The sequence below is a fragment of the Convolutriloba macropyga genome, chromosome 6 (genome assembly GCF_964194025.1).
Source record: "Convolutriloba macropyga chromosome 6, txConMacr16.3, whole genome shotgun sequence".
In the NCBI taxonomy this organism is placed as follows: Eukaryota; Metazoa; Xenacoelomorpha; order Acoela; family Convolutidae; genus Convolutriloba; species Convolutriloba macropyga.
In genome coordinates, this window is record NC_134473.1 from 72930921 (window position 1) to 72956519 (window position 25599).

The window sequence follows — 25599 nt, forward strand, 5'->3', positions numbered from 1 at the left end:
AGTTTTCTGTTAATTCTGAATTCTCATTGCTACAACGTTGGTTATTTTCTGGTCTAATTTTACAGCACCTGTTTCTTTTTTAAAAAATCGCTCTTTATTCTTAACTCAAAATTGTTGCAAAAAGAACGCCTATTGTGATAACGTCCTTTTAAAACTCCTCGTGTCATTACACCGACGTTTCTCTAAAACTTCAGGCGACTGTTCTAAGTCATATAGTAATGCTTACTTTATGAGATGAAGCTTCAGTTAATTTTTCCCAAAATATATAAGTTTAATTTTTTATAGCTGAAATTTCATTGAGTCATGTAATTTTGTAAATCCCGAAGTCATGCAGGAACAATTCAAGATGTTCTCAATTCCGGTTTTTAATGCTCATTGGAACGATAGCGGCTTAAGCTTGTCTGGCTTCTGTTTAGATGTTTTCTTTCTAAAATTCAGACATTCATTATATTCTGATAAAAAATTCATTAAATTCAGATATTCTGTTTCCAATTGCCTCTTGAAATTTATGCAACTATATCTAGGCATTTTTCTGCAAAAAATGAAAACTCAAGATGCAAAAACAACTAATAAAAGCAGAACTCCACCGGAACAAATTTGCATGATTGTCATCGCTTTTTTGAAGATCTTTTACGATTGGCAAGATATTTATAGTTTTGCAAAAATTTGTATGATACGCTTTTTCTGCGGAAAACAAAATTTGATGATGCAAAAACAACAAATTAAAGCTGAACGCCAAAGGAACAAACTTGCGAGTTAGCCATAGTTTTGGAAGATTTTATCTTATGGCCACGATAATTATAGTCTTGGAAGATTTTGAAAGATACCCATTGTTCGTCAGATTCATGCCAAATGTTGAAAAAAGTTAACAATTTTCCGGAGTTTGTACACATTTTAAGCGGTTTTTTCCTAGTGTTTTCATAAACGGAAGACAATAATTTTGGCTTTAATTTGGCGTTAAACATTGACTTTATTGACGGTTACAGGGAAAACTTGAAGCCGAGATCCACCTGCTCACTGCTGATGAGGCAGAAAAGACCCCAGTTGGGCTGGGTAGAAGTGAGCCAGAGCCGCTTTTCAAACCAAAGTATTCATTCTTCTTTTTGAACTAACTTCAACTAACTTTTCAACTGGTTTCAACTAACTTTGGATCAGATTGAGGGGGTGTTGCTGCATGGCTAACATTAATTGAGTCAACTGAAAACTTTTATCTGACCGGGTTGACCACCATAACTTAAACATGGTTACTTAAGCACCCCAGAAATTACTTCAGTAATGGATAAGTGACTCTGCTTGAAGTCACTGAGAACTTCTGGCGTTTATCCAGAACCGCGCAGTGGTTCGAGATATTAAGTCAGAATTTCGAAGTGACTTCTGCAGAGTCACTTAACCATGCTTAAAACACGAAACGCGCACGTTTTAAAATGACGAAAGTCAACTGAAGTCGACTTCTGGCTAAGTAGCAACTTCTGGCATTTCGACTTCTGGCACACTGCAGACTTTAGGCATTTTAAAATATGCACGTGAGTGTTTTAAGAAACATTAAAAACTATGGCGTCTTTCTTGCCATAACATGCCATAGAAAATTATCTTATGAACCATCTTACGGTAGCGATGTCTCCATTACTAACCATGAAGCTTTCGGCTACTGATCATTTTTTTAAACAGGATCGGCATTGATGATATATTGTTAATGAACATTTTAATCTACCTATGAACGCTATTAAAAAATTGGTTGCAAAACTGAAATTGCTCTGTTTCTTGGTCTGTTTCTGCTTTATAACAAAATAAATCCGTCCATCTTTTTTGTTATGAAATAATTTCAAATTTGGAGATGGAAAGTTTTAGTAAATTACAGATTTTCATTAAGTTTATTTGTCTTGCTAAAGTTTGTTACCCTATCTTGTGTGTCATCAAATTTCACTCTAATTTCATAAGAACATAAATAAAGCAAAAACTTGAACCCTATTTTTTGTTCACCAGGATAGACTGTGTAGAAAGTACACAAAATTGCGCATCATATTTCACAACCCGCGCCGAAGTGTCACCGCCATTTAACGCAAAAAGTCTGCAAGATAAGCGGTGAAAGCGGAAAATGTTGTAAGATATGCGGTTTAAGCGGTGAATGCGGTGAAATTACTTAAATCAGGCGGTGAATGCGGTGAAAAAAATAATCGTCTGGTAGCAGTGGATTTACAAAATTTCACCGCTGAATCTAGCGGTGAAATTACATAATTTCACCGCTTAAAAAAGTGCCCAAATTATGTGAGATAAGCGGTGAAATTAAAACTTTAGATACAAAAAAAAACAAAGTTAAATTGATGTTTTTTTGCGTTCAGCCGTCCGGACTCTACAGTGATGTGGTTCATACAGCCCCTGAAGAGTCTGGCTCTGATGTTGTGGAGGAACCACAAATGGCTCATCATCAAAATAGTCTTCATCACTCTCCTCTCTGCTGTTCTCGCTCTATTCATCTACTCTGCTCCAGGTACATTATTACTTACCATCAGTGTTTATACGACCCTAGTCTATTACCGACGGCTATCTTGCAAGTTCTTGCAAGAATCTTGCAAGAGTCTTGTAAGATTACGCGCCATCTTGCAAGATCTTGCAACATTTGTGCAAGATCTTGCAAGATAGCCATCGGAGTTCTTCTAGGGGAACAAATACTTTGAGCAAACTCACCCGGGCCGAGGAATTTGGCCAAAGTTATGTAAGATCAGCGGCAACTAGCGTTGACAAGTTGGAAAATTCACCGCAATTTTCGTACATAATTTTGCGTTGAATGCGTTGAATTTAAAGACAAAAATTCAACGCATTCAACGTAAAATTATGTGAACAAGGGCGGTGAATTTTCCAACTTGTCAACGCTAGTTGCCGCTGATCTTACACACTTAGCGTTGAATTTAGCGTAGATCTTGCAATAGTTGTTACAAAAACGATACAAAAACGATATTTGGAACTCCAGGGTTAAAATTTTTTTCCGTTTTCCTTACACTGAAGACATATCCAGCCTTCACATATTTTTTTAGTAGCGCCATTTTTGTTCCGTTTCAAATATAAAATATTGATTTTAAAAACAAGACGTGTTTGGTTTAAATAATCATAAATCATTTTAACGTATGATTTCAAACATGAAACATTGTTGTCTTTTTTGATATAAAACGTAATAATGTGGGCATTTTCAATTTCAAACGTAATAAATTGTCGGTTTTTATAATTTCCTCATGAATATACCTGTCAAATTCAAGGCTGATTCTATGTCATTCTGAAACTATGCATAATTGATCGAGAGATTCTATCAAAAAATTTTTGAGTTAAAGATGTCAAGCAACTTACGAAAGCTCGCAGAACCAGAGGTATGATAACTCAAAAAAAAAACACAATGGAAGCCCCTTTTAAACAAAAAAAATGAAATTTTGCAAAACCGATTTCTTCTGCTTCTTGAGTCATACACATCAATTTTTTCCAAAAATTTTCAATAAAACTATGCCATACAGATGACATCTGACGTGTTTAATTCCGAAAACAACAAAAATTTGAACGCATTTACTCTTCTTTTCATCTAAATCTATTATTTCCTGTTTAATATGGTATAATATATATTTTTTTGAGAATAGGAACCTTATTAAAATCGTATATCTCTGTTAATTTCTTTTAATAAGGTCTCAGTTCTCAAAATAATGCTGCTTTGAACTCACTAACTAAACAGATATCAACGGTTGTGTCCTACATAAAATCCAGAAATAGCAATATTTTCTCACTCATAAAGACACAAAATAACAGAAACAGTATAGCAAATATACCAAATGCTGCTCCGCTTGGATGCAAGGAGTCCAAAAAAAATCTGAATTGTTTTTCTGTTGGTTTTTTCTCAACTGGTGGCGTCTGGGTTGACAATTCTAGAACAATTTACCTAAATTGCATAAAAATGTAAGTGCACATAGATATTGCTTAACAGATTAGCTGTATTTTATTATGCACATTTTGCGAGCGCAAGATTTTTCAGTGCTAAAAACAAATACGTTAAAGGTCCAGGACTGAAATTTTAAAAAAAACAACTTATGATTCGCAGTGAACTGCGGTAAAAACTAAAGTCTAGTTGTGAATAACATTCAAAAAAATTTTTTACTAAGAAATGCGTTTGTAACACTACCAACCGAACGTGGTGAAGAGAACTCGTATGACATTACAAGAATTTACCGTTATTTTCTGGTAGTAATTACGTATTAAAAAAAGAAAGCTAGTAGATTCTAAATTTTTTGTAAGATTTCGGTCGTTCAGCCGCGCAGTTTTTCCGCATACTACGTTGAAAACCATGATTACTGCATTCATTTCTCCCAAAACCCGCAATTTTAGCAACCGTTAGCTTTCTCCCCTGTACGCGATGTCCGTAGCACTTTTTACCCAGTAATCAAAAAGTTCTTATTGAACTCGCTCATTAGATACTCTGCATAAACTCAGTGCTCTTCGTTTTATTATTTTAGTTGCTCTTGAACGAAGTTCATATCAATTATTGTAATCGTTTTGGTCTTTTTTATGCAAATTTTTTGCCTGTCGTTCAAGTTCTATTCTTCCGACATTAGTCGCTAAATTCTTTACATTGTACACTGTTTCATGTACTGGTATACTTTCGTAATGTTAAATAGTGTTTTCGAAAGTCTAATTACCAAAAGTTAAAATAAACCGTCATATTTCAAATTGACCATTTTTGTAAGTGCGATTACACGTTTTCCAAAGTCAATTAACGCAAAATGTTTAAGTATTTTCGATTTCTCATTTGTATGCAAAATTGGAACGCTTTGAAGGAAAAGCTGCAAGTGTTAACTACAAAACTGATATTTCATTCACTAACACAGTGGCATTGTAAATTTTCGAAAAAAAATTTTTTACAAAGTGGGCAAATATATTGTCTTCTAATTCAAAAAATCAACATACGAAATTTTAGAATCAAATTACAATAAGAGCAACCAAGCGTAGCAGTTATTTTAATATTTGAAAAGTATTGTTCTTTTCAGGCTATATGGTGAAGAAGGTGCTCGGAGCATAGAATGTTCTGAAAACAGCCTCGAACGTTTGCAAGCGTTGAACAAGGAACGGTTTTCTCTGCAGAAAGCTTCATCAGAAATTTACTACTTAATTTTTTTCATAACTCCTTTTGTATTAATAATTTTTCGAAATTTTGCAGTGAGAATGAGTAATGAAATATTAATCAAAATTTGAACGTGTTTAATGTTTATTTTACTTTGTCTAAAATTTTGAAAAATTGCCTGCTTTTAGCAATTGGCTGTGTTTGTGTCTCTGAAATAGATAGATTGTATATGATAAAAATTAATCCTGTCTGCTCCAACTGTTTTCTTAATGTTTTCCAACCGCAAATGAAAGATTGAGTTGAAAGCATTGAATTCGTTTCACATAACTTGTTTGCTACAGACCTTCTACTAGAGTTTGCAACAAAAATTTTGCCAACCAATATAACGGTGCATGGTATGTATAGTCTTTCATTATTTTGAACAAAAAAAGCTGTATATATAGTCTTTCATTATTTTATTATTCCGTGTCTTTTCCGAGAATGAATATGATCAGTTTTGCTGACATTTTTTCACAATTATTATTGCATATTTCAATTGTATGACGCTCCTGGCCAGACCCCCGCCGTACCCAAAAGTTGAAACTTGTACTTGCTTGTTGCTTAACTCTGACCTCTTAAACTGATTATAAATAAAACAAATGAAAAAATGCAGAACTTATCAGGGCGTCGTATAAAGCCATGTCAAGTTTTCCAAACTTTTTAAAATATTTTATTTTCTGAAATAAATTTTTCCTAATTAGATAAAATAGTCATAAGTATACTGTTCACGGTAACTTTAAAATTAAACTTCTTTGATGGTTAGAGAACAGGCAGACTAAGATTAGGGTGCTGGATCGTGACATTAGAGCGCATTGAATCCCCCCCCCCCTCTCCACTGTCACCAAGGGCAGATATCCGTCTCATCGTCAACGAAAGTTTCAACCATCAACCTTGATAGTCCCTTCTGTTGTAAGAAAGCGCAAATCATTAACAAAGCAAAACTGCAACATGCCGATTATAGTTTTTCAGATTGTAGAAGCTCATCATTTTGTTCAAAGTTTAAAAGAAACAGATACGAATTTTCAATTAAATTTAATGTTGATTAACTGTGAGGCAGATTAGTGTGGTTCTTGATCATTCTAAGTTTGGCGTTTGTGACCCCGAAGCAGAATTTCTCATCCAAACAGTGGAATGTTATTGTCATCATACTGGGCAACTCATCCGAAGGGGTCTGGAAGAGACCCTGCAGGGAGATGAACCTCTTGAAGCCCACGTTCCTAAAAAGGACCCAGGTTTGGTTCTCGGCATGAAAAGTCCACGTTTCTCAAAAAAAGGGTTTGAAATTACTACGCTAGACCCAATTGGTCTATGAAATGACTTTAGCGAAGATCAGGACTTTAGGATGACACAAATTTTTTTGCTCGATTTCTGCTGGACTTAAACTATTGATATTGGACTTTTGGTCGATAGAATTTGTCATTCTCAACTTTTTATTCAATTTTTCGACGTTAGACTTATGCTCAATCTTTTTTTTAAAAAAAAGCTGCACCTGTGACCTAAGATGTCATGCTCGACTCAGGATTTTGAATTACAAAAATGGGTCGGGTTCTATTCAAAACATGAGTCGAGGAAACGCTTTCTCTAGAGCCTGCCCCTAAATTGAACATGCAATTTTAAGGCTCACTCAAGCTTATAGTGTAGTCGGCAAGTATGTTGCTTTATCTGTAGCCATTCTTAAGGACCATTAAACAACTAGAAATCTGCGCTGTTTTCAAAAATTAACTAGTTCCATTCAGTCAATTGATATGGCAAGATCTTAAGAAGTCAATAAAATTTTAGGCTCTTTTCCGACTGTTGCTCTTTTTTAACTGTCTTTTGAATTGAATTGCTTTTAGTGGAATGGTGCTTAGTTGCTTAGAAAGTACAGAGCACAAATAGCAAAAAAACAATCAAAATCTTTCAGATGAAAAATGACCCATGGAAATAGTTTTCTGCATCTCAAGAAAAAAAACACCTTGCTCGACCGACAAATTGTCGGTAAATCGTCTATTGAAATCGTCTATTATCTGTTTTCAGCCCTATCGAAATAAGTGATTATGTACGCTATGCGCATATCAAAAACAGGCGGCATTTTAATATGCCCATAACCAGGGCAGACAAAATTTGTTTATGTCCAGACCGCAAACCGAATTGAAAAAAATTCATGTTCAGACAAAAGTCAGTTGATGACTCATCATGTCTTACTAAAATCATACTAAACAGTGAAATCTCGGACCTGAACATAGTAATCACCCGCCTAAAAATCATTATGATTTATTTTCTGGTCCAGTAATGAATATCTATGACGACGCGCTCAGGGAGTTTCTTTTTACCCTTTTTATCTATCAAAATCCTCGGCATTGTGAGCTGTTCATAAAATAGTAAATCAAGTTCTTACTGTACAAATGCAATGGTAGTTATAACATCTCGACCATCATCAACCGTGACTGTCTCAGATTGGCTGCCTTCAGATTGCTGGCGATTCTTCCGATTTCGTTTCTTCTTTTTGTTCCTCTCGTTTTCACTCCAATTCTCCTCACTTGAGGTCGGAGAGGTCACCAAGCAACAAAATATGGAAGAGAGAGCATTCGGGTTAATCTCTTGACCTTCGTCTTCTATTTCGCCATCACGAAGACCACGACTTTTATTGGCGAAGCTATTATTCGAATTCGGATCATCGTATAGAATGACGTCACATGTTATTTGATAGTTTCTGCCTGAAATTCGTCTCAAAATGAAGACCAAATTATGAGGTTCATTTTTTTACAATTCAAAGAATTTGAATTGTATTGGGGCGCTGTCTTTTTTTTAAGATCTGTTCACACATTTTTATGATTTTTGAAGTCAAATTGGAGTAGTGATTTTGGTGTTTTTATTTTACTGTTTTTTCAATTTTTTGGATCGGATTTTTTCTAAATGGTTTTCCCAATCCATTCATAGTCCGTTCTAGATCTAGTTTTCTGTTTAGTCAATGAAAGTTCTTTGAATTGTACGTCAGGACTTGTCCTGCTATGTTTTTGAAATTAGACAGATTATTGCCTCTGTCGGGACAGATTGTTGCCTCGAGCAAAGGTGCCTTTTGCGACGTAATGTAAATTTTCAAGGTTGAAATTATAGCAATGCGTTCGACTCATCATGTATTTGACGTATGTGATAAATGGTCCTAGGACAATTGATCGAACGATAAGAGATTGAAAGCGAAAATTGAGACAATATATCGAAAATTAAATTATTCAAGTTGCGTATTGGCCAATCAGATTAGAGCGCTCATTTATTATAGAGCTTCCCGGGTTGAAGTTTCTTTGTTTTCATACAAGGATCATATATAATTTCATACTGTCCATACTTGATTTCTTAGTACGATCCTTGTATGAAACCAAAGAAATCATATATGATCCTTGTATGATTACCAAGAAATCATATATGATCCTAGTACGAATACCAAGAATCATACATCTGTTTTCTGAAAATCTTTAACCATTTATGTTTTTTTGTTTTTATTCGGTAGGGAGTCACATATATGATACCCCGGCATCACATTGTGCTGCGCCAAAAGACCCTAACGTACAATATCAATTGCAAGTTGGGCACAAAATAAAAGAGTAAGTGCAAACAAATAACAAAATTTTTGACATACTCTGAAGCCAGTTTTTACAAATAAATGCTCATTTATAAAAATAATTAATCAAGAAAAAATACATATCACGTAAAATCCGTTTTCTGAATACGTTTAAACCACAAAGTTATTCTTTTAGCGCACACAAAGAATCAAATGTGGATTGCAAATGCGATATAATAATTTAATAAGTCCTCTGACTTTATTATACGAGAATTTGTGGCACCAGTCAATGTATTATGTGTCATATATGACCTTGTATGAAATACAAGAAATTTTTTCAACTTCAATGGAAAATCAAAATTATACAGTTTTTAGTCTTTGAATTTTTTTGTATGATCCTTGTATGATTTCTAGGAAATCATATATGGTCCTTGTATGACTACCAAGAATTCATACAAATCATATATGACCTAGTACGGTTACTAAGAATCATATATGACCTAGTACAAAATCAAAGAAAGTTGTATGATCGTTGACCCGGGTTATAACATGTTCTATTGTAATATTTTGTTCGGTTGTGATAGATTCACATCAAGTCCCACGGGTCGCTGAGGCATGGCCATAATGTGGTAATTATATTGCATCTCGCAAATGATGCTTAATTTCAACCAATAAGAATAAAGATTAATTTTTGATCTATTGTCCCATTTTTTTGTTTTTCGATCTGATGTCCTTTCGATCTATTGTCGGGTCACCGTTATAAATGCTTCTTTCCTTAACCGCAGCGCCCTCACTAAATAATACTTACGGAGAGGATAGTTCGTTTCTATTAGGGCGAGCTCATTTAAATCATATGTCACATCATGCATTCCGGAGACAAGAAAACACAATTAAAATATTCAACTCTTCGCTAATTGACAAAGAAAAATTACTTTATGATAAACTGAATTTCACTTTTCATTTTTTGTTCTAGAAACTGATTTTCTAAAATCATTGTGTTTTTCAATATTTCCGACCCCTCACTTAACGGAATATTAACAACGCTTGACACTAGCAATGCAGTGTTGAGCGTGGTAAATATTCTGCCAAAATGAGGGGTCAGTAATAGTGGAAATCACTTTCATTTTAAATCATCAGTTTCTAAAAAAAAATAAATGAAAAGCGAGAAAACTGATCTGGCCATCTGGCTTGCATTTGGCTGTAATGTATCTCTAGAATGGGGTCATCGACATTAAATTCTAGCCAGCTCTGGACAGTCGGAATTCAAATTTAACACTTTTTTATGGTTGCTATTGATTTTTTTAAATTAGACAGCGCTGAACTACAGTGAGAGTTGCAGTTCTGGGCTATCATGATACGATTAATTGTTTTTGCTGTTACCTTTTTCTGAGAAAAAAGAAACAAGATGATAGACAATGAAATGCAAATACCTTTTTCTGTTCTCGTGGCTCTCGAGTGACGAAAACTTAATCATATCTTACGACGTAACAATTCGGAGCTTTTCCAGCTTAGTGGGTGCATATTGTTTGCACCCCCCAGACGCACGTGCCATATTTTTACATAATGATTAAAAATGTACTGACACGTGCTCTTTAACGGGGGGGGGGGGAGGTGCATAACGTACTGGATGCACAACAAACAGAAAAGATCCTACAAATCATACTTTTGAATGGGTTAATACGATTTAAAAAAAATGTTTTTTGGATCTAATCTGTCCCCCCCCCAGTGTTTTTAAGCCCCCCGTTCCAAATTTTATGCAGTTATATAAAAGGTTACTATGTGAAGAATTAGCACGTGCGCCCGGGGGGGGGGGTAAAAATATGAGCCCCCGGACCTAACGCCAAGTCAATTTCAGTACTGGGTAAGTCTAAATTCAAGTCTTATTTCATTACTGATTCAGATCCATAATCATGTTACTTTTTACACTTGGCAGTCTAAATCCAAGTCTGATTTTAGACTTGGCAAGTCTAATCCAAGTCTGATTTTAGACTTGGCAAGTCAAAATCCAAGTCTGATTTTAGACTTGGCAAGTCTAATCCAAGTCTGATTTAAGACTTGGCAAGTCTAATCCAAGTCTGATTTTAGACTTGGCAAGTCTAATCCAAGTCTGATTTTAGACTTGGCAAGTCAAAATCCAAGTCTGATTTTAGACTTGGCAAGTCTAATCCAAGTCTGATTTTAGACTTGGCAAGTCTAATCCAAGTCTGATTTTAGACTTGGCAAGTCTAAATGCAAGTCTGATTTTAGACATGACAATTGAAAAAAACGTCAAAAATAGCCGAAAAAAAACGCCTAAAATAGCCGGGGAAACGTCAAAAATAGCCGAAAAAAACGTCAAAAAAAGCCCAAAAAACGTCTAAAATAGCCGAGGAAACGTCAAAAATAGCCGAAAAAAACGTTAAAAATAGCCGAAAAAAAAAACGCCTAAAAAGCCGGGGAAACGTCAAAAATAGCCCAAAAAAACGTCTAAAATAGCCGAGGAAACGTCAAAAATAGCCGAAAAAAACGTTAAAAATAGCCGAAAAAAAAACGCCTAAAAAGCCGGGGAAACGTCAAAAATAGCCGAAAAAAACTTCAAAAATAGCCGAAAGAAAACGCCTAAAATAGCCGGGGAAATGTCAAAAACGCCTCAACTTAGTCCAAAAGCTCAGTGAAAATCAGGGTCCGTCAACACTCAATTGGCCGCAAGCGATCAAAAAAAATACAAAAACACCGATAAAATCAAATAAACATATCGCCGAAATGCCCGTATGCCACCCAATAACAAAATATACCAAAATATACCAAACTATTCGAAAATATACCAAGTTATGCCCATGCCCATGCCCTTGGCAAGCCTGGTATGCCCAGGATACACTGATACAACGCTAAATTAACAGGGCAGGATTGGCTCTGGTGCCAATCTGTACACCGGCACTGGCACTGTCATAAGCCCATTTTCGTCACCATTTTGACCCATATTTCGTGACAAATTCCCACTATTATCAACCAGGTTTCCACAACTTTGTAAAACGGGGCCCCTTGACAGCTTGGGAACCCTCACAGTCTTCTGCATAACTTTTCCTCGATTTGAATACACAGACATTTCAAGATCTGAAATATATATATATATGTTGATTTTCGGCTAAAATTCGGCTCCAAACGGCTAAAAAATGGCTGAAAACGGCCCAGAACACCTGAAATACCCACAATAGACCCTCCCGGGTGCTAATAAACACCCAATAAACAATTTGGTATGCCCCCGGCATCATTTTCTAGCACCCCGGGAAAGTGGCCAAAAAGTAATACGAAAATCGTGGCACGTTGCGAAATTTTTTTTGTAATTCGAAAATTTCACTCGAATTTTTTTGAAAAGTTGGTTTTGACTTGGGAATCAACTTCCAAGTGTTATCCAAGTCTTGGTTAAGACTTGGCAGACTTGTAAGAGTTGTATTTAGACTTGCCCAGTACTGGAAACCTAAATAAGACTTGGATTTAGAATTGCCTAGTAATGATATAGATTTGGAGTTCGGTCCGGGCCCACTAAGCTGGTGGGGGGGGGGGGGGTAGGGGTGGCGGCGAAACAGAATAAATCCGATTTTTCATAAGTTTTTCGACTGAAGTTGCTTTTCATAGGTTCACCAGAAAAAAATTCACATAGCATTTATCTTCCTAAATGAAAAATGAAGCAAAGCTTCCGCAAGTCCGGAAGACTGAACAAAAAGAAACGCAGAAAATGTTTGGTGTTAAGATTTTCAGACGCAAGAAATAGTCGGTATTGTCGATCTGAGACTTAAGAATAGAGACCTAAGCTTTTATATCAACGTTTTCACAGATTCGTTATTCTAAGACTCGTTATGCTCGGTATGTAAACATTTTTGGTATGTTCCAGCTTGAGACGTAAGAAATTTAAAATCATCAAGACATTTGCCCCGCTAGATTTAAAATTTGCGGTTTCAAACGGAAAAAATTGGTCTGGGACGTGAAAAAATATGTCGGTGCCCATTTAGAAGTAATCATTTGGAGGAAAAACCAGTCAAACTTTTAGATCATTATGGGGGTAATGTAAAGAAAATTATGGGGGTAATGTAAATTTTTGGGGTAATATATGTATGACGGGGGGTAAGGTTCTCGAAAGCTATATAAGAAATTGGGATATGGGGAGATAATGCAAGAGAGGGGGGGGGGGGGGGGTTAACCTGGCAGCAACTGGTAAGAGTCTGGAGTGAAGGTAATGGTATAGGTAATCAAGACAGGAGGCAATATAGATAAACAAGGAAAGACATTGGGGAGGGAGAGGGCTTAATGGGAGAAGTGTGGGATAATGAGGAGAACTTTATTGTATAATATAAGCATAATATAAGCAATAATATTAAAGCACTATTTCTTAAAAAAGAAATCGTGGTTTTCATTGTTCTTACACAATTTTGACTTCGCTTTTGGAGACAGAATTTGTCATCTTCAATTGTTTTTGGCAAGAAACTTTTGTTTTCATATTTTGTTTGCTGTTTTTCTCAAGACGATCGCGATGACAAATAAAGACGACCAGTGAAAATGGTGATTAATGAACCAACGAACAATTGTTGATTTAATAACACCCTTCAATTTATATAATTCAATGATGGAAAAAATTGCCTCACCTAACTGAACTAGATCACGGATGTTACATGTGATACTTGATGACTGGTATTGTCTGTCCTTGAGAACAACTGCCCTTCTGTCCTCAAAAAGAAGAGTGCTCTCTACTGACCCGATGCCACTACAGCGCCATAGCTCACCAACAGCTGACGAGGCCAACTCGAACCGGTAGTTCCTGAACGTTCATGGTTTAGGAACGAACAAAGTGTTGAAAGTTCAATTTTTTTCAGCAAAAATAGGATGTTTCCGTTTGTGCCCCCCCCCCCCCAGCTTACTGGGTGCATATTATTTGCACCCCCCCCCCCCCCCAGATGCACCTGCCATATTTCTACAAAATGATCTTACTATGTAATGGCTCTGTAACTGGGGGAGCATAACGTACTGGGGGGGGGGGGGGGGCACTAACGACTAAAGGAAAAGATCCGAACAATATTATGAAAAAGCGGCCACTTTACAGATCAGTTGCTGTCTGTCTATTCAGCTTCAAGGTTATCTTTTCAGGTCACTTTGTTTTGGTCGAGCATAATATGAACCGAGCTAAGTAGTTGAAACAGCCTGAAAACAAAAGAAATGAAATATGGGAACATTTCCGTTTGTGCCCCCCATCTTAGTGGATACATATTATTTGCACCCCCCAGATGCACGTGCCATATTTTTACATATCAATTTACTGTGTAATGGCAGGTGCTCTGTAACGGGTGAGGGAGCATAACGTACTGTGGGGGGGGGGACACTAACGGAAAATATGACGAAACATGTTATCAATGCAATGAATGCTTTAAATAGGACTATAAAAGTTACTCTATTACCGTCTAGAGCTAGCTACTTTATGTCATATGTGGTCTGGAGGTCACAGTCACATCAAATCAGACTATTATCATCCGGAAGTGACCTCTAATCAGACCATTACCATCCGGAAGTGACCTCTGATCAGACCATTACCATCCGGAAGTGACCTCTGATCAGACCATTACCATCCGGAAGTGACCTCTGACCAGATCCTCCCCAGACCGAAGTGACATCTGATCATACTTAAGTGCGCTGGAACCAAACAAATCCCAGACCCTGTAATTTTGGTCTGGAAACACACCGTGTGCGTTGGACTTGGATCTGATCAGAGGTCACTTCTGGATGGGACCTCAACATGGATACCAATAAAGAACGCTTTGTCGTACTTTCTGTTACCAAACCGGCAATGTGGACTGTAGTCATAAAGAATATTGAGTCATATAGACATGCCTTCAATTTTAATTAGCTTTTTGAATGTAAAACTAATCCAGATTGTGGTAAATAGAGAAAAATTTGAACTCAATGAAAAAATTTGACACGTTGCTTGGTTACGATCAAATGACTTTTGACCTCATTAGCCAACCAACGTCATGCCGTCCCGTTAGAGTTCTTGCCGTTTCCCGGACTACAAAGATTGAAGTCCCGTACAAAAAAGACCTCCAATTTTGCTGTCTTTAGCAACTTGATATTGTTTTTTTTCTCGAAAACATTTTGTTTTTTTTCTCCTATTTTATTTCTCGAAAACATTTTGTTCTCCATTTCCCCAGTACCAGCATGTTGTTAATTTTTCAGGAAATTTTTGTTGTTTGTTTTGTTTATGAGATTTGGAACTAATATCCCAACATATTGTATTCATGCAAAAAATATTCGAATATCTTTGAGTTTTTTTTTGGTGGCGCTATTCTCAAAATTGCAACATGCCTTCGTTTTATCGGCTTTTATTTGGATTTTTTTTCATCGATACCTTGGTTTTGTTTCGGCCAAGACTCTGTACCCGCTTTCTAATTTGTTCATGATGTTATTTACGTCTTGGTAGTGTTGATTTGTTTTCTGAACCTGGGGCTCAGATTAATATTTAGTCTTGCCAGGCTGTGGTTTCTAAACTCAACATCTGATGGTTTTACCTGAACAAAGTGGGGAGAAAAAAAACGAACATTTTATATGTAAAAAATTAAAAAACGCTGATGAAATGAGATTCATAAAATGTTGATCTGTTGTATTGATAACCACCGTTATGTTAAGCAAGTTAACTTTATAGAATCATCTGTTTAAAGGTATTCTGAGAAGAGTTTGAAATTGCAATTCAATTAATATGATTTTTTATTGACAGATTACAGGCGTGTCTGCCAGTTCATAATTTACTTCGATGTATCTATAATGTCCTGTTTGTTATCTGTCCTCAGATCATTATTAAGTTGCAGTGCATCGCAGTATCTGAGTGGAGGTCAATTTGCTCCCATGTGTATTATTTCAAGTCCATGGAGAAGAGAAATAATGAAATTTTTTCCCAAATTTTGACTAAATGGAAAAGTAATCTGGGACTGATGTCACTTCTGATCAACTTTGTCAGTGCCTACAACTTTTTGGGTACGCGAAATATGCTCGAAACCACTCCTGATTATACCGTTTCAAGTGAAATGATATCTTATTAGATCATTTCCAGACTCTTGTCCAAAATTACCTACAAATTTGGGTGGGATCTATTTTGTCCCCCCCCCTCCCCCGTGTTTTTACACCCCCCCCCCCCCGTTCAAATTATGTTTTGTTATATATCACGTTACTGTGTACAAAAATAGCACGTGTGCCTGGGGGGGGGGGGGGGGCGTAAAAGATATAAGCCCACTGAGCTGGGGGGATCAAACAGAATAGATCCCAAATTGGTTCCAGAATACTCAAAATTTTTTCGAGTTCAAAGCCTTCTCTTGAGTAGACAAAATCTCATTACAAAACCCATGAATCAACTTTCGATACAAAATATGCATTTGGTGCCCAATTTTTGACGCAATATAAACCAAGCTTTGATTTTATCATCATTGCTTGCTTCTTGCTACTTGGGACTGATATTGCGGTGTCATTCAAGTACGATGAAAGAGTTATCTTGTAAGTTGCGTGCTAAATCTTGCAAGTTCTTGCAAGATCTTACAAAATAAATATTTGTGACGATTTAGTGATATAGTTATCTTGCAAGATTCGTTTTAAATCGCAACTAAAATTGGACCACTTAGTACGAGTTAGTACAAATCTTGCAAGATAACTATTCTACAAGGACTGGGGGATAACACTTAAAAACTGAAACGGGGGCAACCGAAATTATTTATTGTGTGGAGTGCGCTCGTATTGTTTTAAGCAGACTTTTAAGCGTTCACAGTAGTTTTGATCCGATTTTTTTTGTTTGATACCATCTATTATCAGACTGCCTTGATTTCGTCCCTTAAGATCAAATTTTTATGCTTTTCAAAGTACCTAAGATCAAGCTTCCAATTTACTTCCTATCAGACCGTCCGATGGTTAGATAAGTTCCAGGAGTAGTGATTACGAGACTGTGCTTGAAGTCACTAAGAACTTCTGGCTTTTATCGAGAACTGCGAAGCGGTTCGAGATATGACGTCAGAATTTCGAAAAGACTTCTGCAGAGTCACGTAACCACGCTTAAAACACTCACGTGCACATTTTAAAATGCTGAAAGTCTGCAGTGCCAGAATTCAAAATGCCAGAAGTTGCTACTTAGCCTGAAGTTGAATTTCGTTGACTTTTGTCATTTTAAAACGTGTGCGTTTCGTGTTCTAAGCATTGCTAAGTGACTCTGCAGAAGTCAATTCGAAATTCCGACTTAAAATCTCGAACCACTTCGACGTTCTCGATAACGCCAGAAGTTCTCAGGGACTTCGACCAGAGTCACTTAATCATTACTTAAAACACGAAAAGAGCACGTTTTAAAATGACGCAAGTCAACCAAAGTAGACTTTTGGCTAAGTAGCAACTTCTGGCACTGCATACTTTCGGCATTTTAAAATGTGCTCGTGAGTGCTTTAACAAATTTCAAGACTTTGCTGTGCTCAAATAATTCTCCAAACTTTCCGACTAGAATGCACGACACGCAGATGTGCTCTCAGATATAATCTAACGAGATGCCACATCAATCTTGGATTTCAAATAAGGTAGAACGTCAAAACTGTATCTCGACAATTTTGCTAATATGATCATATAATAATTCATCTATCCAAGACATCAACCGTGACTTTAAAAAATTATTTTTTAGCTTAACTCCACTGGAACCTGAAAAAAATAACTAGAGCAATTTTATACGAATCCTCAACAGTTGCGATATGACTGTTTGGTCAGAACAATGTACCAATTCTAAGAAAAATAAAAACTGATAAAACAAAGATAAAGCAAAATTGAATCAATAAAGCGATGAAAGTCTTTGTAGCAAAGGTTATCAAAAAACACAAAAGGTTGCTCACAATTATATCACAATCAAAAGGGGTTTAAATTTATTTTAATTCAAGAGCTAGAGTTTCATCTCAATAGAGGGAGTGTCTTTGGATTAACTTTTTGTTCTGAAATTATGTCTCCAGAAGTGTGTGCATTTCGAAGTTTTTTTGCTATAGTGAACATACTGTTCCTGCGGAGAGAAAGAAGGTCCTTGAACTAACAGGGCTATTTTTAGTCAGTGAGCTGATATTTGCAAATTTTTGTTCCAGTCATTGACAGTTTTCAAAAGCATAGAATTGAATGTTGGAGAGATGTTGATTAGTTTCTCATAAAACGTAGAGATGTGCTTGATAATTTGTTTTTCATTTGTTCTTGCAGTCTTTTAATATCTTTGAAAATCTTCATATTTTTATTCATCCTAATAGAGTTTTTCCCGAGCAATATCTGTGAAAAAAATCATATCAAAATCCTAGATCCATAAAAATATAATAGTAAAAATTCGTAAAATACGCACACATTATGATACCATAGTCCGTGCAGATAGTGCACATTGTACTACAGTCCGTGCAGTCCATGCAGGTAGTGTAAATGTTTAGAGCTATTTAAAATTTCATAGCAAACAATAAAAAAAGCAGTTGAAAAAATAAAACTGATTTTGCTCAACTGAAATCCTCAAAATACAAACAAACAATCATAGAGAAAAAATGGAAATTTATGTAGAGCAAGCCAAACTGAAGTTGCAAAATATTGAACGAACAAAAAACACAAAAATAATTCGTTTATACGGTAACATTCCATTAGCCTATTCAGTGAACAGTAAGAATTTTCCAAATAAAAATTTAAGTGGTTCACATAAGTGTCCAAAAGCGGCACCAAAGCAAGCTGTAGAAGCAAATAGAAAGTACTAATACTGTTTTTCATTACGCTTGGTCCTCAAAAAATGGCCGATGAATAAGTTTTGAACAAACAAAATTTTGCAATAGCGAGCACTGTGGGATATCAGGGTTATTGTAACTTGCATGTTTGTAACAAGGTAGCAACGGGCAAACGTTAGAAAAAGAACACTCACTGCAAAAATTTTTATAAAAACTAATAAAATAAAATTACGTGTAGAAAGGACTTAGCATAACAAAAGTTTGTCAGAATAGTGATCGATCACGGGATAAAATTGATCAGTAGGAAGTTGATCAACTACGCAAGCAAAATCGTCAACGTGGCTGCTATTGGCATAGTAGGTTTCAAATAGATGTTTCGTTTTTCAAAGTTTTTATGCAATATTATACCAAATATGAAAAACTTAAATCTCAGACTCTAGAATTTTTAACATGCACACACACTGCGGAAAATTTTCAGGTTCCCTGATTCAGAAGTTGCCGTTTGTAATCGTACGAAAATCGTACGTATATTTGGTATGTTTAGTAAAGAAAGGAATTGTCGGAACATTCGGTTTTAAACGTCAGATAAAGATCAAATTATTGAGTTTGAAACGTAGAAAAGAGTAAGTATATTTGACCCCTCAAAATGAGTATGTTTGGTTTCTTAGATTTGGTATGTTCAATTTTGTAGAATCGGTATGTTTGGGTTCAAATATATGATAATAATTGATATGTTTGGGTTCAAATGAAAGAAATACTCACTCTGTTTGATCTCCTATAATTGGTATATTTGTTTTTTTTCGGATTCGGTAGGTCCAGTTTCTTAAATATAGTAGGCTCGATTTCTTAGATTCAGTGTGTTTGGTTTTAAATGTAAGATAATTGTGGGTTTGTTCAGTATATTAGGTTTGGTATATTCGGTTTCAAACGTCAGCAACCGCCGGTTTGTTCAAAATAATTTGTTTATAATGTCGTCTAATGTTATTGTAACTTTCAAATCAGCAAGAGTTTCAAGTTAATCTCATGGAAACGAAGGTTCTTCTGAAAAAATTGATTGAATTTCTTCTTTATCTCAATTATAAAATGAGATGAGAAAACATTTTCTTTTGTTTTTACAAGAAATTACAGAATTGCTCAACATTGGAGAGTTGGTTCCTTAAATGGCACTTAACGATTGTTGATATGATCTTGAGGAATCAAGCATATAGGTCATTGTCTCATTGTTTTCTGTGATTTGAAACCAACATACCGACATTATCTTACACTTAAAAACAAACTTACGGAATATAAGAACGCGAACATCCCAAATCTAGGAAATGGACAAATCGACTATCTAAGCTCATCGACGATTGTCTTAGCTTTAAAGCCGAGCATGCCTAAAAACTAAACATACCAAATTCAAGAGACCGAAGGAACATTCCGGCCATTTCTCACATTTCAAACCAAACATATACAACAAACCGAACACTCAGACCACTTATCACGTTTCAAACCAAACATACACAACATATCGACGATTTCTTACGTGGAAAACCTAACATACAGAACCATTCTTGCGTCTTTTTCTTGCTCTGTGGACTAGAGAAATAGTTGTCTTAATCTGTATATCCTCCAAATATGTGTCACGTGGATTGAAGTCAATAAGATCTGGCGGTTATAAAAAACAACGCTGAGATTTCAGCCAAAAATTTGCTGTGACTTCTGCTGAGTCAAGTAACTTTATTATAGCACATAACTTATAAGTTTAAAACGCCGAAAACTCGTGAAGGTCAATTTCTGGCTAAGTTTGTAAAAACTTCTAGCTTTTAAATTTCTGACATCGCAGACTTTCAGCGTTTAAAAATTACTACAATTGTGTTCTAAGCTTTTTTCTAGTTTTCACGTGAGCGTTTTTGGTTTTTATGAAGATTTATGATCGAAACAAAGCTGGTAAAAGTAATTGATGCGTTCAAGATATTTTTTTCTGAATGCACCTTGAGAACCAATTTTGGAGCCTAGAATAGTAATTTTTTAAAAAAATTGCCGCAATGTCAAAGAAGTCTGAACACATTTTTATAAGGTGGAGAAATATTCGGATGTTCACGCAATGATATTTGGAGAATACGCACTGATTTCTATTTTTCAGATTCTCATTGAGCACTTCTTCTTTCTAAGCGATGTGTGTCACTCTAGTAGGTCTTGCAATCATACAACCGGAGAAAAATAATCAACCTGAGTAAATTGAAGCCCATTTGGTCCTCTTGAATCTTCATAGTCGGTGCTTCAACTTCCAGGAGTAGCTCGGCAGGTCCCTCTGTGACAAAGCACAGGTATGCCTTTTGGAAGTAGTCTTCATCACTCTCAATCATGAAAGGTACATCAAGTTCGCCCGTTAAGTAAGTTGACGAGGCGCTGCTTGTGTACAGTCTAAAAATAGAAGTTCCAGTTGCTTTTTTCTGATTGGTCGGATTCAAAGAGATTTGCCCAGTTTAAGACCCATGCTTAAGAAAATAATATTTCTCATGAGAATGGGATTTTCTACGGATGTGCTGAATTTGCGCTAAAATTTTGTAAGAAAAGCGCTGAAAAAAGTGCTAAAACTTTTGCAAGAATTGTACTGAAAATGCGCTGAAATTATGTATGAAGTTCGCTGAAGATGCGCTGAAATTTTGAATTTTCAGCGCCTTTTCAAAGTTTCAGCGCATTTCAGCGCATTCAGCTCATTTCTTACATAGTTTCAGCACATTCAGCGCACTTCTTACAAAAAATGCACTGAAACGGCGCTGACATCTCGATCGGGGCAGCAAATGAACCAGGTGTGGCTCAAAGTTCCGATAGAAAATAGAGAGTTTAGTCAACTTTATTCCAAATTTTGTTTTTTACGCATACTATTTCTAAACCTGAACAATAATTAAGGACTGAGAAAACTCATTAAAAAACACTTTATGTTATAACGTTTACCTCATTGATAGCGTTTACGATTGAAATTATCATTCGCTTAAGATCCGAATCTGATAATAGCAGACGAGTGGAAATTCCGCCGAAAGTCCTCAAATTTTAAACTAAAAACGGAAGAACAAAATAAATAGAAAACACAACTCACAGGACGTTAAATCAAGCAATCAACGTCTGAAAAACCAAGATTAAGCCTTAATAACAAGCGCTTTCGAAATAAAAACTTTAATAAAAGCTTAAATAATAATAATAATAGTTTTAGTTCCTGCGTAATCGCAGCGGAACGGCATTAAGGCGACTTCGGCCTGTTGTAAGCTGCCCTTTTTCTTATTATTCCCCACATTTCAGACTGTTCTTTTTATGGGCAGCATTGCTCTTTTTTGGTGACTATGGCCACTTTTTTTGCGTATAAAACTTTCATGTGCAACAATAAAAACTTAAATGCAAAGTAATGCTCGTTGTTGCATGTTAATGCTCATTTTGGTGCAGAGTAATCTCAGCTTCTGCATCACAAATCCAAGTAATTTCAATGCTGGGTTTGAGATTCCAAACAAAAACAACACAAAGATAAACCGAAGTTGAATTTGGCTCATTTTGCCCTTGGGCGTTGTGTATTAGTTATATTTCAAAAAACAGCCTGACACTTTTGTAGCTCGGCTTCCCCGTTTTTTGAAAGCTCTGTCGCACGTGATGAAATTGAATACATTTAAAATCAGAAAATATAGCTACAAATTGCGTAAAATGTTTTTTAGCAAACAAAAGCAGACAAAAAATGTTTAGCGCGTCCCTAAATTCCACAAAGATCTTGAATCCCGGTCGATTTTTCTCTATTAATAGGAGTTGCGACACCTATTTAAAATGCAGTATGTTGGTGTAAAAGTTCTTTTTCTTGTCGTAGTGACTTAAATTTTTTTGCCAGGGTTCTCAATTTGCAACATTCCTGCAAGTTCTGAATCTTGCCAGATTTGAGACCCCAATAGATGCTTTGATTTTTGCCTAAATATACGTTCTTTATCAGAATCCAATTGTTATCTAACTATTTTAAGCAAGTCATTGCAACTGAGCTATATGAGCCATAACATTAAAATCAACACGATAGCTTGTTTTAAGCCCCCTGTCCAATAGAAGTGTCTTTGGGTTATAAAAACTTGGTAATGTTAGCTAACATTTTTCTGTTGCGTAAAGTTTGTGACTGATGAAACTCTGCATTATTAAGACAATAAGTTGTCCTAACACACACCCCCCCTTTTTCCCCTTTTGTCGAGTCATAATTCCACGACCTCAAACCGGGCCGCCGTCTGCATAAATAAAAAGCAATTTCTACATTCAACTCACATATCTTCAGCGAGGACATCCATTTGGAACTTGTCCTTGCTCTCCTGTTTCGACAAAAGAATAATCCTCACAAAAGCGCCGTGACCTTTGCCCCTTTGACCCCTGGGAAGGGGCGAGATGAGCCTGGCCCTGCAGGAGACGTCATAGAGACCGTTCCATTTGATGAGATGAGTGATATCTTGCATGATTCCAGTGGGAACACCCTCACTCGACCTAAAAATTTTGACTTTATAAATTAATCAAAGATTTCATTAAATCATGAAGTCAAAATTTTGGTTGATGAGCACCCGGTGATGATGAAATAATAAAAGCCGAAATGCTAGCAAGAAAAAAACAATTAATGGAGCACGTCTGACATACTTTTGGTATGTATACTTCTTTCAATAATTTTCTTAAGTCGGTTTCAAAAGTTTGGTGAGCTAAAAAGATTCACTAGTGAATCGTTCTTAGCTGACCAAACTTTTGAAACCGACTTAAGAAAATTATTGAAAGAAGTATACTTTTGAAATACTTATTGTACGTCACACGTGTTACATAAAATGCTTTTTTTTCTAGAATTTCGGCTCTTATTATACCATCACCCTCCGGGTGCTCATCAACCAAAATTCTTAGTAGTCATGCACGTTCAATTATGATTTGTCCGATTTCTTATCAACCATGCAAAATGTCAACCGTACAAAAATTTCCACAAAAAAACTTCAGAAAGCTTTTTTTGTTATGCACTAATTTACTGATAAAAAAGCAATCAGAGCTTAGATGCATTGAGAAAGTTTTTTTTTGTAATTCGATTACAAATGCGTTTTTTCCACGAAGTGCTACAACGATCATTTAAGATTTCTTTGATTTCATACAAAGATCATACGCTTGATTTTTCGAACAATAAACGAGAAAAGAATCGCACTTGGAAATATGTTATGACATCATATACGACATTTTACATGATTAAAGAGAAAAGGGCGACCCAGTTTTAATCAGATTATATTTCATTCAGTATTGTTTCAGACCCTTCGACTTGGTATTTCAATCCCAGGTTGAGGTCCCAGACCGAAAGTCGATATGTCCTGACCGAAATGAACTCACAAGGGGGGTGTCGTGCGTTTAAAATTACACGGTCTGGAAACACGGATGAACGCACGAAAGTCTGGACATAGGTACTTTCCGTCTGGGACGGTCTGGACATACCGACTTTTCGTCTGGGACCTCAACTTGGGATACTTTTATTACATGCTCCGATTTTGTTCTCCGAAATTAGAATGAATGACTTTTAATAATAAAGCTGACTGGTACCTCTGGCTGATTGAGCAAACGCCTATTTCTGGCACGTGCATCTGGCACCCTCCAAACTGGTACCAGAAGTCAGGTAGGAGACAAAAGCTGGAATTGATCAGTTCAATCTCCTGAGCAGCCATCAAACGCTGATTCAGTTTCTTCTCATCTGTTGAAAGAATTAGACCAAACTTCTGATACAAGCATTAACAAATCTTAATCAAAAACAACTTACATCATTTCAAAAAAATGTTTAGTTTAAGATAAGGTTACTGATAAAAATTGGAGAAAATGTGCATACCCAATCGAAAGATCCTTGCAGATTTTTCAGAAAATTAGGAGCCCTCTCATGTTTAGCCGTCACCTTGAAAAGACTTCACAAATTGTAGTGGGAAGGGATTTTATTGACTACAAATCCACAGTGAAGTTTTCTACTTAAAGTCATTGCATGGGTCGAGCAAATGTTTTTTGCGGGTAATTTGGGTCATGCATGTTTTTTATTCGTAGGTAGCTTGAGTTGAGCTTGGTCATTCCATGGGTCGAGAAACAAAGTTTCAACAGTCCAGCCATGGACGATAATTCATCCGTCGAGTATAATTTTTTCATGGACCCAGCAAAAAAACTCCTTTTATAAGTCTGCTTTATTGGAAGTTCGAATTTTTCAAACTGTTTTCTTTATCTGTATAAAAAAAGCAGCAGGTGAGAAAAAGAAGACCAAACAGCTATTGCACAGAGCGAATCAACTTTAGAAAAAAATTTGAAACACTGGCAGCAAAATATCTCAGAGTTTTGTAAGATCCCAGGATAAAGCAGTCATTGCAGATGGAGTATATTGCCATATTATTTGGTTGAATGAAACTAGGTAGCATAAATGTAATGGTTCTCTATGATAAAAATTAGTCATGATGAAATTGGGTCGTTTATCATTTGTTTTTGCTTCCAAATTTTAAAATATCATTTTTCAAACACAAAGCAAATTGCTTATTGCGCAGTTGTTCATCACTATTGCGAAAGATGAAGCAGCGTACATGCTGACTACCATACAAACAAAATTGAGCAACAAAACGTCACGTAAAAGTGGAGCATGACAATTTGGGTCAAACAAAAATCGAGCGTAACTAATTTGAGTCAAGCAAAAGACAAGCATGCCTTTTTGGGGTCGAGCATGAGTACAGATGTTTGCTAAAGTCAAGTTGAATTCATATCATTGACTATTTTGATCGAGCACAGTCTTTTTGTACCAATTTTGGTTGAGCATGTTTTTTAAGTCCATGTCTAAACCTTGGTTGTAACTTTTTTACAAAACACGCTCAGAGCAATTTAAGTTATCTATGAAGTCATACCTAAAACACCTAGATGAAAAGACCTCGAGATGATTCAAAAAATAACCTAAATTTCAAAAAATCTAGGTAAAATTCACCTGCAACGTTTGCTGGTAAACCTAATAGCAGGTATTCGCACCTGGAAATTAATCTACAAAATATTGATAAATTTAAATCACCTAAACCAAGAATCCAAGAGTTTTCTGGAAAATCTAAAATAAAGAGTTATGCAGACTATTTATCACAAATCATATTAGAAATAAATGAAAAATTAAAGAGTATGAAAGTTTTCCCATTGGAAATAGACCACTGTTTTTAATCATGATTCAAATTACTTCTTTCCAGGTGGAGGGATTC

At 35.9% G+C, this 25599-nt stretch overlaps 3 protein-coding genes across 6 annotated transcripts in view; 1 reads left to right on the forward strand and 2 right to left on the reverse strand.

Moving 5' to 3' along the window:
* The window catches only part of LOC142340595 (otoferlin-like), a 126906-nt gene extending 121556 nt beyond the window's left edge, over positions 1-5350 (forward strand). For 3 of the 4 annotated variants that reach the window (XM_075391270.1, XM_075391273.1, XM_075391274.1), the window contains 2 exons: positions 2340-2488; positions 5019-5350. In XM_075391270.1, the coding sequence (XP_075247385.1) occupies positions 2340-2488; positions 5019-5223 (354 nt within the window). In that variant the 3' untranslated portion in view covers positions 5224-5350. Of the gene's footprint in view, positions 1-986; positions 1088-2339; positions 2489-5018 lie in introns of all 4 variants that reach the window. The other variant, XM_075391272.1, reaches the window with a different exon arrangement.
* The window catches only part of LOC142340602 (putative pterin-4-alpha-carbinolamine dehydratase), a 305724-nt gene that overhangs the window by 164585 nt on the left and 115540 nt on the right, over positions 1-25599 (reverse strand). The window lies entirely within an intron of this gene.
* On the reverse strand, positions 6140-24112 carry LOC142340596 (uncharacterized). Its single transcript, XM_075391275.1, has 6 exons — positions 23942-24112; positions 22655-22867; positions 20597-20791; positions 13289-13461; positions 7509-7827; positions 6140-6348 (listed from the first exon to the last, which is right to left on the reverse strand). Exons 1-6 carry the CDS (start codon positions 24061-24063, stop codon positions 6174-6176), a joined length of 1197 nt encoding a protein of 398 aa, XP_075247390.1. The 5' UTR covers positions 24064-24112; the 3' UTR covers positions 6140-6173.

Coding starts and splice junctions, on each gene's coding strand:
- LOC142340596 (XM_075391275.1), bottom strand. CDS start 24,063: ATGGCTGCTCAGGAGATTGAACTGATCAATTCCAGCTTTTGTCTCCTA. Junction 22,868..23,941: donor GTTTGCTCAATCAGCCAGAG/GTACCAGTCAGC, acceptor CAAAATTTTTAG/GTCGAGTGAGGGTGTTCCCA. Junction 20,792..22,654: donor GATGTCCTCGCTGAAGATAT/GTGAGTTGAATG, acceptor TTCTATTTTTAG/ACTGTACACAAGCAGCGCCT.